The sequence below is a fragment of the Canis aureus genome, chromosome 12 (assembly GCF_053574225.1).
Source record: "Canis aureus isolate CA01 chromosome 12, VMU_Caureus_v.1.0, whole genome shotgun sequence".
Classification (NCBI taxonomy): domain Eukaryota; kingdom Metazoa; phylum Chordata; class Mammalia; order Carnivora; family Canidae; genus Canis; species Canis aureus.
In genome coordinates, this window is record NC_135622.1 from 27202304 (window position 1) to 27220056 (window position 17753).

At 42.2% G+C, this 17753-nt stretch overlaps 2 gene segments (V, D, J or C); both read right to left on the reverse strand.

Moving 5' to 3' along the window:
- Positions 1 to 3457: 3457 nt before the first annotated feature.
- LOC144280813 (immunoglobulin kappa variable 2-29-like) lies at positions 3458 to 4319 on the reverse strand. The segment is given in 2 exon segments: positions 3458 to 3804; positions 4167 to 4319. Coding segments are annotated over 2 exon segments (381 nt in total).
- Positions 4320 to 14417: 10098 nt separating this feature from the next.
- On the reverse strand, positions 14418 to 15291 carry LOC144280814 (immunoglobulin kappa variable 2-29-like). The segment is given in 2 exon segments: positions 14418 to 14764; positions 15138 to 15291. Coding segments are annotated over 2 exon segments (381 nt in total).
- Between the last annotated feature and the right edge of the window lie 2462 nt (positions 15292 to 17753).

Consider the following 17753-nt stretch of genomic DNA (forward strand, 5'->3'; position numbering starts at 1 on the left):
TCCAGTCTGAAATACTGCGCCTTTTGATGGGATCATAGAGCCCATTCACGTTCAGAGTTACTATTGAAAGATACGAATTTAGTGTCATCATGATACCTATTTGGTCCCTGTTTTTGTGGATTGTTTCCTTGGACTTCCTTTTTCTTTTATAGAGTTCCCCTTAATATTTCTTGCATTGCTGGTTTGGTGGTCACATACTCTTTCAGTTTCTGCCTATCTTGGAAGCTCTTTATCTCTCCTTCTATTCTGAATGAGAGCCTTGCTGGATAAAGTATTCTTGGCTGCAGGTTCTTCTCATTTAAGACCCTGAATATATCCTGCCAGCCCTTTCTGGCCTGCCAGGTCTCTGTGGAGAGGTCTGCTGTTAACCTAATACTTCTCCCCATAAAGTTTAGGGCCCTCTTGTCCCTTGCTGCTTTAAAGATCTTCTCTTTGTCTTTGGAGTTTGCAAGTTTCACTATATAAATGTCTGGGTGTTGAATGGTTTTTATTGATTTTAGTGGGGGATCTCTAACTCCTGGATCTGAATTCCTGTTTCCCTTCCCAAGTTAGGGAAGTTCTCAGCCATAATTTGTTCAAATACACTTTCTGGTCCTCTGTCCCTTTAGGTGCCCTCTGAAACCCCAATTAAATGTAGATTTCTTCCTGTGGGAAAAATGAGGCTGTCATTTATTTCCCTTAACCTTTCCTCATGATCTTTTAATCGTTTTTCTCTTTTTTCCTCAGCTTCCTTCCTTGCCATCAACTTGTCTTCTATGTCACTCACTCGTTCTTCATTAACCCTCATCGTTAGGACCTCTAGTTTGGATTTCATCTCATTTAATTGATTTTTAATTTTGGCCTGATTAGATCTAAATTCTGCAGTCATGAAGTCTCTTGAATCCTTTATGCTTTTTTCCAGAGCCACCAGTAGCTTTATAATTGTGCTTCTGAATTGGCTTTCTGACATTGAATTGTAAACCAAACTGTGTAACTCTGTGGGAGAGAGTACTGTTTCTGATTCTTTCTTTCGTGGTGAGTTCTTCCTTCTAGTCATTTTGCTCAGTGCAGAGTGGCTAAAAACAAGGTGTACTGGAAAAAGGAGAAAAAGAGGGAAAAAGGGGGGGAGGACAAAAAAAAAAACAAGGAGAGGTATCCTCTGATTCTATATACTGTAAGTCCTTCGACTTCCCCTGGAGCTTTCCAGCGCTACTAGGTCAAGAACTTGCTCTTCCCCTGTCCTTCCAGCTGGTGTTCTGGGGGATGGGCCTGCTGTGCTGAGTCCCAGGTGTGTGCACCTGGGGGAGCTGCCCAGCCCCCTGTCAGGTGTATGGCTCAGTGGGAGCTGTTTATCCTGTGAAGCCCCTGTTCCCTGGTGGCCCTGCTCAGTCTCAGGTATAAGGTGACACCAGGAGGAACAAGCACACTGGCGGCAGCCAGCTCTCCAGCCCTGGCGTCAGCTCCCACAGTAACTACCGCAGCTCCCAGTCTGCAGGGGCGCCCGGTGGCAGGAGCGTCCTCCCTGTCCTGTGTCCTCCAGGCCTCTGCCTGGCCCGCGGGGAGTGCAGGATCCTGGGCTGTGTCCCCAGCGCCCTGGGCTCGGGGCCTGCGCCGCTGGAATCGCGCTCCCGGCCGCGCAGCCCCCTCCACCGGGTGCCGCCTTCGAGCTGCTCCCGGGGCCCGCCCGGCGCGCGCTGCAGCCCTTTAGGGAGCTCGGCCGGTGGGTGGCGCGCTCTCCCGCGGGGGCACCTCCTCTGTTAGTGCCCCCGGGACCCTGGGGGCTCCACTGCCCCTCCTGGGATCCTGCCCCAGCTCCCTGCGAGCGCCTTTCCGTCCCGGAAGGTTGGTGAAGTTCCTGCTTCTCCGGGCCTGGGCTCTCCTGTCCTGGGGACACTCGCCGCGCGTCCTTAGCCTGGCTCCTTGCGGGGCGCCTCCCCCTTGGATGCTTTTCTATTTCTTCATTTTTTTCTGTCTACCTACATTGATAGAAGCGCGAACACTGTAGTGTTCCAGCTGTTCTCTCTTTAAATCTCAGGCCGAATTCGCGGGTTTTCAGGATGATTGGAAAGTTATCTAGGTAAGTTGGTGGGGACAGGTGACTTGGGGACCCTACTCCTCTGCCAACTTGCCCCGCCTCTCCTTCTTAAATGGTTTTAAAATGTTACTTTTGGGGAAAAAATTCACACCACTCTCTACGCTAGCTGTGGTATATGAAGTACATTCTATGCTCCACATCTTTCAGGTTGTGTTGTATTCTCAGAACCCACTGTGAGATTCCAAGAACAGCTTTTATTTTGTCTCAGAAAAAGGTAATTGAGGCAAGTATAAAACTTCTAGATTTAAGTTCTTCTGTGTGTGTCTGTGTGTGTGCACATCTCTGTGTGTGTATGTTGTAGTTTTATAGAAGTATACTTGGCGCGCAGTGCTACGATGGTTTCAGGTGTACAACATAGCGATTTGACATGTCTATGTGCTATATTATGTCACCGCAAGTGTAGTTACCATCTGTCCCCATACAACGCTATTACGAAATATTTGAATATATTCCTTGTGCTGTACCCTTCATCCAGGTTACTTGTTTTTGTTCATTCCATATATCTCCCACTCTCCTTCGTGAATTTTTCCCAGCCTCCGATGATCCTCTTTCTGTCTGGCCACCAACAGTGTGTTCTCTGTATTCATGGTCTTTTTCCCTTTCTGTTCTGGGTTTATTGTTTGTTTGTTTGGTTTCTAGACTCCACATATAAATGAAATCATATGGTATCTGTCTTTATTTGACTTATTTCACTTAACATTAGATTTTATAGGACCATTCATGTTGTTGCAAATAACAAGATGTCTTTCTTTGGCAGACTAATATTCCAGTGTATATAAATAAATAAGTGTGTGTGTATGTATCTAGTATTACTTTTTAACAAAATTAGGACCTCATATCTGCTATGAATTTTCAAAATTTATTTGGGTGCTTGAACAAACAATTTTACTAATTGTTTACAGCCATATTTCCTAGCAGGTATAGAATGCTCTCCAGATAAAACAGCAATAGAGCAATTAGTGTAACTGAGAAAGAAGAAATTCAGAGAGTAGGAAAATAAAAAATAATAAATTAAGAATTGCACCATCAGGTACCACTTCTCCTATCAAAAATATAGCAAAAGTTGTTTGCTTCAAAATGTATTCGGCTTGGATTGTCACAAATATGCCTCAATTTTCTGACTCTGAAGAGGGGTGGGGATGAGATACAAGTGAGCTCTCCCTCCAGCCTGTTGCTCAGAGAGCACTTGCATCACCTCCGTTCTTGAGCTGCTTCTGCCCCGCGAAGGCTGCTGCAGCTCATGGGGCTGTAACATGGGCCAGAGCACTCAGCTGCACATTACTGCCCTGGGTTCTCCAACATCTGCCACTGACGCCAACTCAGACACTCTGCGGCGCCTGCTCCCCACTCAAGGAACACATTGGGCAGTGGTGACAGGCCAAACAGAGAGGTTAGTGTTCAGGGCTGTACCACTGTGGGAGGAGCTTGTATACCTTGCATGCAGTAATAAACTCCAGCATCGTCAGTCTCCACTCTGCTGATTCTCAGGGTGAAATCTGTCCCTGACCCGCTGCCACTGAACCTGTCTGGGACCCCAGGGTCTCTGTTGGAGACCTTATAGATCAGGCCCTGTGGAGACTGGCCTGGCTTCTGTCGGAACCAATTCAAATAGGTGTTCCCGTTACTGTGCAGGAGGCTCTGACTGGCCTTGCAGGAGATGGAGGCCGTCTCTCCAGGGCTGACGGACAGGGACGGTGGGGTCTGTGTCATGACAATATCCCCACTGGATCCTAAAATAATGAGAGATAAGTACAAGTTGTGTTAGAAACAGTATAAGACATTCAATCATTTTGGGTTTTGTATATTTTAGGCTAAATCATATTTTGATTTTGATTTATATTTTAACTATTCAATTATCATGGAAAACCCAAGATAGCAAGACACAGAGTGGCTTCTTTCTTCTTCAGCATCTCACTAAAGTACTGTTCTTCAAATATTTTAGATTCTTCTTAATTCTCACAGTCTAAAAATTAAATTCCCCCTGTCGGAGGGCAATCTGTCCCATGCACAGAATACACAGGGAGAGAAACAGCACCAGGGGAGCTCACCATCCACGCCCCCATGTCTTTCCTCATCCCCGCCCTGTCCTTACCTGGGATCCAGAGCATCAGCAGCCCCAGGAGCTGAGAAGGGAACCTCATCTTGAGAAGCTGAGCTGAGGAGCCCTAGTAAGTAAAGACAAGCCTAGAGCTGACCTTTATCTCAGACTTTCAAGGGAAGGTCCTCCCCAGGGGACAATATGCAAATCTCCTGGTGGGTGTGGCAGAGTGGAAAGAGGCACAGGCAGGTGCAGGTCCTCTCCTGCCAGTGTAGTAGCTTAAAAGGTCTTCTGTGCTGGGAGGAAAGCTAACAGAGACAAATTCTTTACTGCCTGAGTAGGAAGAAGGATCGAACTGAGAAAGTGAGGATCTGTGGGAAGACAGTGCTCAGAGTCCTGCCCTTCTGTGAAACCAGCAGAGACATGAAGGTGTAGTGGCCAGTGTCCATTTCTGGCAGGTGAAAGGCCCTCCTGGTGGATTCCTGTCTGCTGAGGTCCCAGGGGAAACAGCTGACACTCCCAACTGCAGCTGAGTGGCGGAAGATCTCCAAATCACGGGAAGAACTGGAGATAGTTCTAGGGTCTATGGGGTCTCCTGTTTCCAGACTGATGGTTTAAGACTGTCTAATAATGATTTAAAACAAAGTCACCTTGGGACCCTATGAATTATGCTCTGTGAGAAAATGAAAGCAAAAATCTCGGAGAAGTAGGAACATTCTCTCACAGGAATAGGACTAAGAGAATAGGAAAGAAGACTGACAGAATTTTATGCTTCAGGCAATGAGTAGGAGTATGGTAACCCTTTTTTACAGCTTTGAGTGTATCCTGTCATACCTCTCTCTCCTTCCCCAGATAAAGATAGATCGATTGATTGATCGATAGACACACACATGCCATGTGGTATATATGAGACCCTTCATTACAACAGGGACATAACCTGATGATTCTTCATGTGTCTGCTTGATGTTATGTCTTATTGAGTCATTTGTGAGAATTGTGTCAACTTCAAATTACCTCCCAACTAAAGTCACTGTCCTCAAACAAAATCCTGGAGAAACCGAAAGTATAGAGTTTATAGTTCTATCAAACCTCAGGTAATTAAAAGCCAAAGTCATACTGAATTGAAAAATAACTGAATATATACAATTCCAGGCATGATTATGCAGAAAAGCTCAGTCTCTATATCTTCTAGGAAATCTTCCAAGGTAAGATTTTGTACTGAGAGCTAAGTAGCTCTTGTGTAACGGTGGTATGGAGAAAAAATTCTGAACTCTGTGGAGAGTCTCAGGTGCTCATGGCAAATTGAGATAGAAGTAAGAGTATAATAGTCCAAATACCATAGTTTCTTAGTTGTCACTAAGAAATTAGAATATTTACTTTTCTTATGTTTTCTTCCATGATCCATCTTTTAAGCCAGCCAATGCATCCTGAATCTTCCTCTTGAAAATTCCTGACTTCCTAATGAATGATGCTAGTGAATGAATTCAGATAGATAAACCACAATAGTGAAGAATATCAGGACAAAGACAAAAAGGAAAATACCAGACAATATTATAAATGTTAAGGTAGTGTCAAAATATTCATAGCCCATGTTAAATGCAGAAACACATTATTTAACACTATTTGTCAACTCTAGTACAAAAAGGAATCACATTACACATTTTTTAATGTGAAAGTTCAGTGTGTGGATATATGTCTGCAAATTATTAATCTGTCATTTTTTTAAGTGTATATCTGTTTTGAAAACTTTTTCCAAATTATTCTTTATAATGTTTGAATTTGGAATATTACTATTTACTACAAATCTTAACATGAAAACTGAAGAAGTCTTTTCTTCTTGGTTGCTTGTCTCATAATTCCTTAAAATTATCTAAAATATTTCAAAAATGCAAAATCTTAGAAACATTATTTCTTGACAGTAAAGGCTTTGAAATTTTCCAGTATGACCTGTACACTGAACAAGTATTCTTAGTTCCAAACAGGAATCTGCGTCTCAACATGTTTACACTCTATTTTGTACCCTGGACAATAAAACTGACCCCAGCAAAGCTGGACGCTACAACTTCACAGAAAGAATAGCATTTGTAAGGGGTGGAAGCAGAAACTCTGTGAGGTCCAAGTGGGGAACAGGGCTCTAGAGGTCTCTAATCTAAGCACCATCAACTGAATTAGCAAGAGTTTTGCAGGTGGATTTTATGGCACTGTTGTCTCTGTGCGATAGGCTGTTCATCTGGGTCCAAAAAAAAAAGAAGTCAGTGTGTGATTTGTGTACCTTGAGAAGATTCTCTTTTTGGTGCAACTATGAGCCCATTAACCTGGGGTCAGAGTGTGTGGGGCGGGAAGTGTGATGCTGTTATACATTCTGTAGATGTTGACCTACAAAGTTTATCAAGCCAGACGCTCAAAGCACAGTGATTAGGTGAAGATGAGACAACCACAGAAGCCTGTGTCCTGGCCAGCCCAAGTGGAAGTTCTTTCTGATAAAAGGCGAGCTTGTTTTTTTTTTTTAATTTTTTTATTGGAGTTCAATTTTCCAACATATAGCATATAACCCAGTTCTCATCCCATCAAGTGCCCCCCTCGGTGCCCATCACCCAGTCACCCCATCCCCCTGCCCACGTCCCCTTCCACTACCCCTTGTTCGTTTCCCACAGTTAAGAGTTTCTCATGTTCTGTTACCCTCTCTGCTATTTCCCACTCATTTTCTCTCCCTTCCCCTCCATCCCTTTCACTATTTTTTATTTTCCCCAAATGAATGAGACCATATATGTTTGTCCTTCTCCGAATGACTTATTTCAGTCAGCATAATACCCTCCAGTTCCATCCCTGTTGAAGCAAATAGTGGGTATTTGTGGTTTCTAATGACTGAGTAATATTCCATTGTATACATAGACCACAGTTTCTTTATCCATTCATCTTTCGATGGACACCTAGGGGTGAGCTTGTTTTTTGCATGAGAATTGAGATGAAGACATCCAACATAGGGAGCATCCCCAACTTCAGTTCTGTTGAGTAGATAGATTCTTGGGACTTGTGATTGAAATGGGTCACCTTTTCTAAATATTTGTAAATGGTCACCAGTGGGGGATACTCTTACAAATAATAATCTAGTTTATAGGTAGCTCACATACACCTGTGAATATACTGAATTTCTGACTTTATAAGTTACTAGTCAATCATATGAGCTTCAGGATCTAGATAATCCAAAGCCCTGATCCCTCTTTATGAGTGTTCTCATCAGGAAGGAGAGGGAGCATTCTGAGCTCAGGCCCCAATCCCTGAGTTCCTTAGGGAATACAAGGAGGCAAGATTTTCCCTATATTATCTATGACAGAACTTTAGTGTCGTTCGTTTGAGACCTGGCCTTCCCTTCAATCAATGAGCTTGAGTCTTTGAACTGGCTTAGGTCTAGGACTTGAATCAGAAGCAGTGACTTTAGGCTTCAGCTCCCATGACCTAGTGTTTTGCAGTTACAGAAAATGCACTGGAGTCTGCACATTGACTTAATTTCTATGAATATATGCTTAAGCATCTACTGCCACAGATGCCTGTTTCCGACAACATTCTGTCCTTGTACATTGTGGAAATTGTACACCTTCTGCCTATGAAGGTCTGTATGACAAGCTGGCCTGTGCTACTCGCTGACATCCCTGGTCCCAGGCATCGTTCCCTGGAAAGCAGGCTCACGTGGAAGGTAGCATGGGGACACTGGTTGGGGAATGTTCTTGAGATCAGCATCTCTGGAAAGAGAAAGTCTGACTGGGCACAGAGGGAATTGAGCTGTGATGCAGTAGAATTAAAGCCTAAGCCAACCCCACCGAGGGACTCGGAGCTGGTAGGTCTCCAGAGAAGAGCCAAAATGGGGCACCTGGGCTAGACCCTTATCAGGATTTCATCTCTTACCCTCCTGCTGTAGCTTTATTCATGCTTGATCCACCTTCAGAGAAGCTGACCTTTTCATAGTGGTTCCTAATTTCTCCCCAGATTTCCTGATTTTCAGTTTTATTTTTGCTCTTTATTGAAAATATGAAGAGTCTATAACTTTATTTTTCCAATTACTCTAGAAATGTGTTTTATATTAGAGAAAGTTTTTAACTTTGTTATGGGAAATAAAGTGATGTTTCTCTTGTTTCAGGGAAGATTTCAATCTTGGGGCTATATCTATGCCATGTATGTATTAAAGGAGAATGCCAATACCCCTGCAGACTGTGGGGGTGTCAATACTCTTGAAGAGACTGGGCACAAAGAACCACCCGGAGGAGGATAAGGAACTCCAGTCCATATAAGCCAGGTGGCTGTCCCTGACCAGCTGTGTCGACGACCCAATGCAGTTTCATGATGGAGTTGTCCAAGGACCCAACTCTTGGGTGTGGGTCTGCTCCCAGTTGGCTTCCATGTCCATACTTCATCCTCCACAGCAGGTGCCTGTGGCTCTAGAGGGTGGCTTGGAGGCCCCAGCATTAGAAGGACTAGACCATCAGGAGTATCCTTGTCTAACGGGAGAGATGAAGGGACCCCCTGACCGTTTTTACGAAGGGGTTCCCTTGCCTCCCTCCGCAGGTGTGATTACTTTACTAGAGAAGCTCACAGAACTGTGAGAAACACCTATTTATGTTTACCAGTTTATTCAAGGATATGATAAAGATAGAGATGAAGAGCTAGATGGAGATACATAGGGTGAGGTCTGGGAGGGTCCTGTGTACAGCAGCTTCTGTCCTTGTGGAGATGGAGTGCATCTCTTTCTCTCTGTGGATTGTTCATCTGTGTGGAAGCTCTCTAAACCTTGCACTCTTGAGACTCGTGGAGGCTTGCTTACCTAGACATGATCGATTATTATCTATGTGTCAAGCGCCTCTCTCCTCACTAGATGGGGGAATGGGGCAGCAAATTCCATGCTTCTAATCCTGGCTTGGTCTTTCTGCTGAGAATAAAAGATGCTCCTAGAGCTTTTATCTCCTAGGATATTATAAGAGTTTTCGGAGCTCTGTCAGGGGCTGGGAGCAGAGACCAATCTCTATATTTTCTAGTATGTCACAGACATAAATCAGGAATTCTGGAGGACCAGCATCCTTTCAGAGACTGGGTGGCCTGGGGTTCCTACTCAAAGGTAGTCAGGAGATGGAGGCCGGCTCTCCAGGGCTGACGGACAGGGACAGTGGGGTCTGTGTCATGACAATATCCCCACTGGATCCTAAAATAATGAGAGATAAGTACAAGTTGTGTTAGAAACAGTATAAGACATTTCAATCATTTTGGGTTTTGTATATTTTAGGCTAAATCATATTTTGATTTTGATTTATGTTTTAAATCTATTCAATTATCATGGAAAACCTAAGATAGCAAGACACAGAGTGGCTTCTTTCTTCTTTAGCATCTCACTAAAGTATTGTTTAAAAGGTACGAATACCTTTTAGTTTCTTCTTAATTCTCACAGTCTAAAAATTAAATTCCTCTGGACACATTTCTTGTCAATTGTATTCTCTTGTCTCTAGGATCTTCCCAGCCTCCCAGTAGGATGGCCCTGAGTTCGTTTTTAGCAGCTAGAATGGGGCAGGGAGGGACCATTGTGTCTGTGTCCAGGTCATGTTGGCCTAGGTTGTCCCCGTGGAGGAAATGACTACAATTGTTTTCAACCATATGCAATACTGTGGCTGAGGTGAAAGAAAGAATAAGAACATGTCTACGTATTGACCGCGCAGTTTCTGCTCCCAGTGCATCTGCTTTGCCCAGGCATCCTTCAGAGTCCTCATCTTGCTGACCTGCTTTTAAGGAATGTTGAGAGAGGAGACAGCTCTAAGAATTCAAGCAGGTTCTAAAGCCTTGCATTCTATCTAACTCCCACTCTGACTCTGGGGTCCCCTGTGGGTTCAGAGACAGTGGACACAGTGCAAATTTCTTCCCAGCCTGGACGTCAGCCTGATATGGCTGCAAGTGTTCCTATCTGCAGGACTGACCCTTGTCTCACAGAGCTGCAGTTCTCACACAAACCTCTTCTGAGGGTGATTAGCTGCCCTAGGCTGCCTCCACAGGTTTTGGAGGCAATGCTCTGATTTTGTGAAGACGGGGATTTTTTATTAGAATTACTTGTTCCAGCTTTTTCTAGGTTTTCCTTAAAGATTAGAGCCAATATACTTGGTTTTCTCCCTTTATATTTCTCTCCAAAACAAGGTACCAGATCATCGCAGACTGCTGTTTCCTTATTTCCCAGTGGCTACTCCCAGATAATTCCCATAAACTACTAGTGTGGAAGTTCTCCAGATTGTGGTTGCAAATTCTTTTGTTTTGTTTTACAGTGACGTAATCATTGTACACTAGAGGGGTTTGGAAATTATTGCTCTTAGGACCGTTTCCATGCTCAGAAGAAAAGAGAATGAGAGCGAGATATGCTTTCTTGGATCTGATCTTCCTACCCTGTCCTCATATCTAAATATATTCTGCAATATTTTCTTTTATCAGTTTAAAGTCATGTTTGAAAATTAGTTTCGTGTATGATGTAAGACAATTGAACTTATTTTTCCCCATATGGGTTTGACACATGTCCCAAATATTTATTAAGTAGTTAATTCTTTCTCCAAAACACACACACACACACACACACACACAAACACAAACACACACACACGTCTGAACTGAAATGACTACTAAAATCTATTCAAGTCGTGGCACCTCAGTTTGACCAACAGAATGATGCAACAAAGCTTCTACTCTGAGCATTTCCATGACACTTAGAAAAGAGGCAAAACCTTCCTCTTCTCATCAAGTTAAGTGGTAAGTTGTAGGAGCCTGAAGAACAGTTCAGATGTATCTGTAGTTTTCTCAGACTAATGAAAAAGAACAGTGCCAGTGAACCTCATCTGGGCAGAAGGAGAGCAGGATGTGTATGTGGAATGAAGAGGAAAATAAAAGATTCGGGAGGAGCAGACAGGCTAAGAGAAAAGTACATTTCTACCTGAAGCTCCAGTATTTTGCTGTCAAGATGAGGCTGGAACAATGCCTGAAGCTGCAAAATACCTGAGCTTTGCTCTCTCTTTCAATGCTGGATGGAGGGGAAAACAAGCAGAGACGGAAATGAGAGAGCAAGTGGTTGAGGGAAAGACCCTACTCTGTGTTAAGCAATCTAGCTGATTGATCTTTAGGAGGATTCCAGAAAAGAATGTGGAGAAAAACTTGAACACCTGAAATTGTCCACAGTCTTTACTCTCTCTTCCACTCTTATCCCAGCAACTAAGTTCTCAAGGATTCATTAATCACAACCTATGAGCACACTCAGGCTCAATTCTTGGTGTTGTTGGGGGAAGATAATGATGCAATGTACCCGGATAGTTGGGGGCAAATGAAGAGGACTGCAACTCTACACTATTTTGATAAATAAAAAATTTGGTTGATCAAACACATAAAAATAAATAATGTCCAAGGAAATGACATTTCAGTGAAGAGCTATGTTTACTGAGAATAGCCAACGAGAAGAGACAGCAATCCACAATGCTATAGGGTTTTACACACACTGATAATTGTGTGTAACTTTTACACACAAGTGACTTGTCTTGTAAGGTGGTCCAGCCACCAGTCCTTGATTTTCCAATCTCTCCATGATTTTCGCAGTGTTTTCTCTCCGGCCTTTAGAGTTACATATGGTGTCAAGATCTCAGTGTGTAAAGTGGCAGCAGAACCCCCAAGTCCTCCCGCCCTCCGGCCCCCGAAGAAAGCGACTGGCAAGATCTCCTTGTGTCAGAAAAGCAGGAAGACTTTTATTGTAAAGAACAAAATTTCAGTAGCAGTAGAGTTGGGGGTTGAGAAGTAGGGATGTGGAGGGGAAGTCTTCCAGGTACTTATTGTAAGCAAGTGTTTCTAACGTCTTTGTGTTTTGAACTCTGTGAGGTCAAATATGATCTATCATGCCCTCTTTAAAAATGTTTAAAAAAAAAAGAATATCATAGGAATACTAAGGAAACTAATTAAATTCAAATACGAATAATCAAAATTTGAATATTGTGACATGGTAATACGTTATTTATTAATGCATGTAATGTAAGATCCGGTTGCACAAATAAAATTACTGTGGGCCCAGACATTATCCAGTGTGTAAGGAGACAAGTCACACGCTGGGAGAACATATTTGCAAAAACACCTATGACAAAGGCTGTTACCTAAAATTTACAAAGAACACTTAAAACTCAACAGTAAGAAATAATCCAATTAGAAATGGGGAAAGATCTGAACAGACACCGCATCAGAAAGGAGAAGACAGATATGAAACAAGGCACAGAAAAAATGTTCCAAATTTATGCGTTGTTAAGGAAATGCAAACCGGAGATGCTACTCCACACTTACTGTTGTGGCCACAATCTAGATCACAGCTCCAAATGCAAGTGAGCATTTTGAGGGACACAGATTAGCATTCCCTGCTGCTGGAAATGCAAAAAGGAGCAGACATTTTGGAAAACAGTTTGGCATTTCCTTACAGAACTAAACATACTCTTATCACACAATTCAGCAATCAGACTTTTAGGTATTTACCCTAAGGAGTTGAAAACTTATGTCTACGGAAAAACCTGTACACCAACATATATACAGATTTCTTCATAAGTTTAATACTTGTTGTAACTCACATTTCTTCCCAAGATGAATGGATAAATAAACTATGATGCATCTGGACAATGAAATACTATTCAGCTCAAAAAGGCATAGTCTACGGTCCATAGAAACAGCAAAGTGTTGAGCGGTTGCCAGGGGCTAGAGGGGACGAGGGATGAATAGGTGAAATGGACAGGTAATGGATATGCTTTTAGATAAGGACAGATAAAATTTTTGAGGATTGTTTTAATTGAGATCTACTCAAAGCATACATTTGAGCAGAATATAAATTCAGATTCCTTTTCAGGTAAGACCACATCTGTAAAAAATAATGTATTTGTCTAGTGCTTGAAACCATTTTCAAAATAGTACCAAATTTGTCATTTCCAAAAGAGTATTTAGGCTATCTGGTGTTAAAATGTTACTTTTGGGGAAAAACTTTCACACCACTCTCTACCCTAGCTGTGGTATATGAATTACATTCTATGGTCTACACCTTTCAGGTTGTGTTGTATTCTCAGGACCCACTGTGAGAGTCCTTTATTTTGTCTCAGATAAAGGTAATTGAGGCAAATATAAAACTTCTCGATTTAAGTTCTTTGTGTGTGTATGTTGTTTTGTTATTGAAGTATATTTGGAACACAGTGCTATGTTGGTTTAGGTGTGATTTGACATGTCTATGTCATGTTATGTCACCACAAGTGTAATTACCATCTATCCCTACACAACGCTATTACGAAATCCTTGATTATATTCCCTGTGCTGTACCTTTCATCCGTGTGACTAGTTTTTGTTCATTCCATATACCTCCCACTCTCCTTCATGAATTTTTTCCATCCTCTGATCCTCTTTCCGTCTTGCCACCTCCAGTGTGTTCTCTGTATTCATGGGTCTTTTTGCCTTTCTGTTCTGGGGTTCTTGTTTGTTTGTTTGGTTTCTAGATTCTACATATAAATGAAATCGTATGGTATCTGTCTTTCTTTGTCTGACTTATTCCACTTAACATTAGACTCTCTGTGACTTTTCATGTTGTTGCAAATAACAAGATGTCTTTTTTATGGCAGAGTAATATTCCAGTGTATATAAATAAGTATGTGGGGTGTGTGTGTGTGTGTGTGTGTACCACTACTTTTTAACAGAATTAGGACCTCATATCTGCTTGAATTTACAAAGTTTATTTGTATAATAAATAAAGTGCTTGAACAATTGTACTAATTGTTCTCAGCCATATTTCCTGTGGGGATAGCACATATAATGCTATCCAGAGAACACAGTAATAGAGCAATTAGTGTAATGAGAAAGAAGAAATTCAGAGACTGGGGAAAAAAATGAATACTGAACGGTACTGAATATCTCCTGTCAAAAAACTATAACAATTTTGTTTGCGTCAAAATGTATTTGACTTGGATTGTCACAAATATGCCTCAATTTTCTGACTCTCAGGCTCTCTAAATGTAATAACCAAACACAAGGAGAGAGGGGTGGGGATGAGATACAAGTGAGCTCTCCCTCCAGCCTATTGCTCAGAGAGCACTTGCATCACCTCCGTTCTTGAGCTGCTTCTGCCCCGCGAAGGCTGCTGCAGCTGATGGGGCTGTAACATGGGCCAGAGCACTCAGCTGCACATTACTGCCCTGGGTTCTCCAACATCTGCCACTGACGCCAACTCAGACACTCTGCGGCGCCTGCTCCCCACTCAAGGAACACATTGGGCAGTGGTGACAGGCCAAACAGAGAGGTTTGTGTTCAGGGCTGAACCACTGTGGGAGGAGCTTGTATACCTTGCCCGCAGTAATAAACTCCAGCATCGTCAGCCTCCACTCTGCTGATTCTCAGGGTGAAATCTGTCCCTGACCCGCTGCCACTGAACCTGTCTGGGACCCCAGGGTCTCTGTTGGAAACCAAGTTGATCAGGCGCTGTGGAGACTGGCCTGGCTTCTGTCGGAACCAAAACAAATAGGTGTTCCCGTTACTGTGCAGGAGGCTCTGACTGGCCTTGCAGGAGATGGAGGCCGTCTCTCCAGGGCTGACGGACAGGGACAGTGGGGTCTGTGTCATGACGATATCCCCACTGGATCCTAAAATAATGAGAGATAAGTACAAGTTGTGTTAGAAACAGTATAAGACATTTCAATCATTTTGGGTTTTGTATATTTTAGGCTAAATCATATTTTGATTTTGATTTATATTTTAAATCTATTCAATTATCATGGAAAACCTAAGATAGCAAGACACAGAGTGGCTTCTTTCTTCTTTAGCATCTCACTAAAGTATTGTTTAAAAGGTACGAATACCTTTTAGTTTCTTCTTAATTCTCACAGTCTAAAAATTAAATTCCTCTCATTGGAGGGCAATCTCCCGCATGCACAGAATACACAGGGAGAGAAACAGCACCAGGGGAGCTCACCATCCATGCCCCCATGTCTTTCCTCATCCCCGCCCTGTCCTTACCTGGGATCCAGAGCATCAGCAGCCCCAGGAGCTGAGAAGGGAACCTCATCTTGAGAAGCTGAGCTGAGGAGCCCTAGTAAGTAAAGACAAGCCTAGAGCTGACCTTTATCTCAGACTTTCAAGGGAAGGTCCTCCCCAGGGGACAATATGCAAATCCCCTGGTGGGTGTGGCAGAGTGGAAAGAGGCACAGGCAGGTGCAGGTCCCTCTCCTGCCAGTGTAGTAGCTTAAAAGGTCTTCTGTGCTGGGAGGAAAGCTAACAGAGACAAATTCTTTACTGCCTGAGTAAGAAGAAGGATCGAACTGAGAAAGTCAGGATCTGTGGGAAGACAGTGCTCAGAGTCCTGCCCTTCTGTGAAACCAGCAGGGACCCGAAGGTGTAGTGGCCAGTGTCAAATTCTGGCTGGTGAATGGCCCTCCTGGTGGATTCCTGTCTGCTAATGTCCCAGGGGAAACAGTTGACACTCCCAACTGCAGCTGAGTGGCGGAGGATCTCCAAATCACGGGAAGAACTGGAGATAGTTCTAGGGTCTATGGGGTCTCCTGTTTCCAGGCTGATGGTTTAAGACTGTCTAATAATGATTTAAAATAAACTCACCTTGGGACCCTGTGAATTACACTCTATGAGAAAATGAAAGCAAAAAACTCGAAGAAGTAGGAACATTCTCTCACAGGAAGAGAACTAAGAGAATAGGAAAGAAGACTGACAGAATTTTATGCTTCAGGCAATGAGTATGATTTGTGGTAACCCTTTTTTACAGTTTGGAGTGTATTCTGTCATACTTGTCTCTCCCTCCCCAGATAAAGATAGTTAGATTGATCCTTCGATCGATAGACACACACATGCCATGTGGTATATATGAGACCCTTCATTACAACAGGGACATAACCTGATGATTCTTCATGTGTCCGCTTGACGTTATGTCGTTATGTCATATTGAGTCATTTGTGAGAATTGTGTTAACTTCAAATTACCTCCCAACTAAAGTCACTGTCCTCAAACAAAATCCTGGAGAAACTGAAGCATAGAGTTTATAGTTCTTTGAATCGCAGGTAATTAAAAGCCAAATCATACTGAATTGAAAAATAACTGAATATATACAATTCCAGGCATGATTATGGACAAAAACTCAGGCTCTGTATCTCCTAGGAAATCTTTCAAGAGTAAGATTTTGTAAAGTGAGTGGAATAGCTATTGTGTAAAAATGCTATGGAGAGCAAATCCTGAACTCTGTGGAGAATCTCAGGTGCTCATGGCAAATTGAGATAGAAGTAAGAGTATAATAGCCCAAATCCCATAATTTCTTAGTTGTCACTTTATTTAGTTTTTCTTGTTTTCTTTTTGATCCATCTTATAAGCTAGCCAATGCAATCCTGAATCTTTCTCTTGATATTTCCAACCTTCCTAATGAAAGCTGCTAGTGAATGAATTCAGAAAGATAAGCCACAATAATGAAAAATTACAGGACAAATCAAAAGGAAAATACAAGACAATTTTATAAATCTCAAGGTGAGTGTCAAAACTATTCATTACCCATGTTAAATGAAGAAATACATTAAGTATCACTTTTTTGTCAACTGTACTACAAAAGGAATCACATTATACATTTTTTAATGTGAAAGCTCAGTGTGGATATATGGCTGCAAATTATTCATCTGTCATTTTTTTTACTGTGTATCAGTGTATACACTATTGGAATATACTATTGGAATATACTATTTGCTATAAAACTTAACATGAAAACTTAAATCTTTTCTGCTTGGTTGCTTGTCTCATACTTTCTTGCCCTAATATATCTCAAAAATGCAAGATCTTAGAAAAATTCTTTCTTAATAGTAAAGGCTTTGAAATTTTCCTATATGACCTGTAGACTGAATGAAGAGTATTCCTAGTTCCAAACAGGAATCCACGATCTGCATGTTTACACTCTATTTTGTACCCTGGATAATAAAACTGACCCCAGCAAAGCTGGATGCTACAACCTCACAGAAAGAATAGCATTTGTAAGGGGTGTAAGAAGAAACTCTGTGAGGTCCAGGTGGGAAACAGGGCCCTAGAAGTCTCTAAGATAACCACCATCAACTGAATTAGGAAGGAGTTTTGCAGGTGGACTTTATTGCACTTTTGTCTCTGTGTGAGGCTGTTCTTCTGGGTCCAAAAAAGTGGAAGCCAGTGTGTGATTTGTGTACCTAGAGAAGTTTTTCTTGTTGGTGCAACCATGAGCCCACTATCCTGGGGTCAGAGTGTGTGGGGTGGGAAGTGTGATGGTGTTATACATTCTGTAATCTATAAATTTGATCTATAAATTTGATCTATAAATTTTATCAAGCAAGACGACTCAAACTATGGTGCTTTGGTGAAGATGAGACAAACACAGAGGACTGTGTCCCTACTAGCCCAAATGGAAGTTCTTTCTGATAAAAGGTGAGCTTGTGTTTTTCATGAGAACTGAGATCAAGACATCCAGCAGAGGGAGCATCCCCAACTTCAGTTCTGTTGAGTAGATTCTTGGGACTTGTGATTGAAATGGGTCACCTTTTCTAAATATTTGTAAATGGTTACTACTGAGTGATAAATGTACAGATAAATAAGTAGTTTATAGGTAGCTCACATATA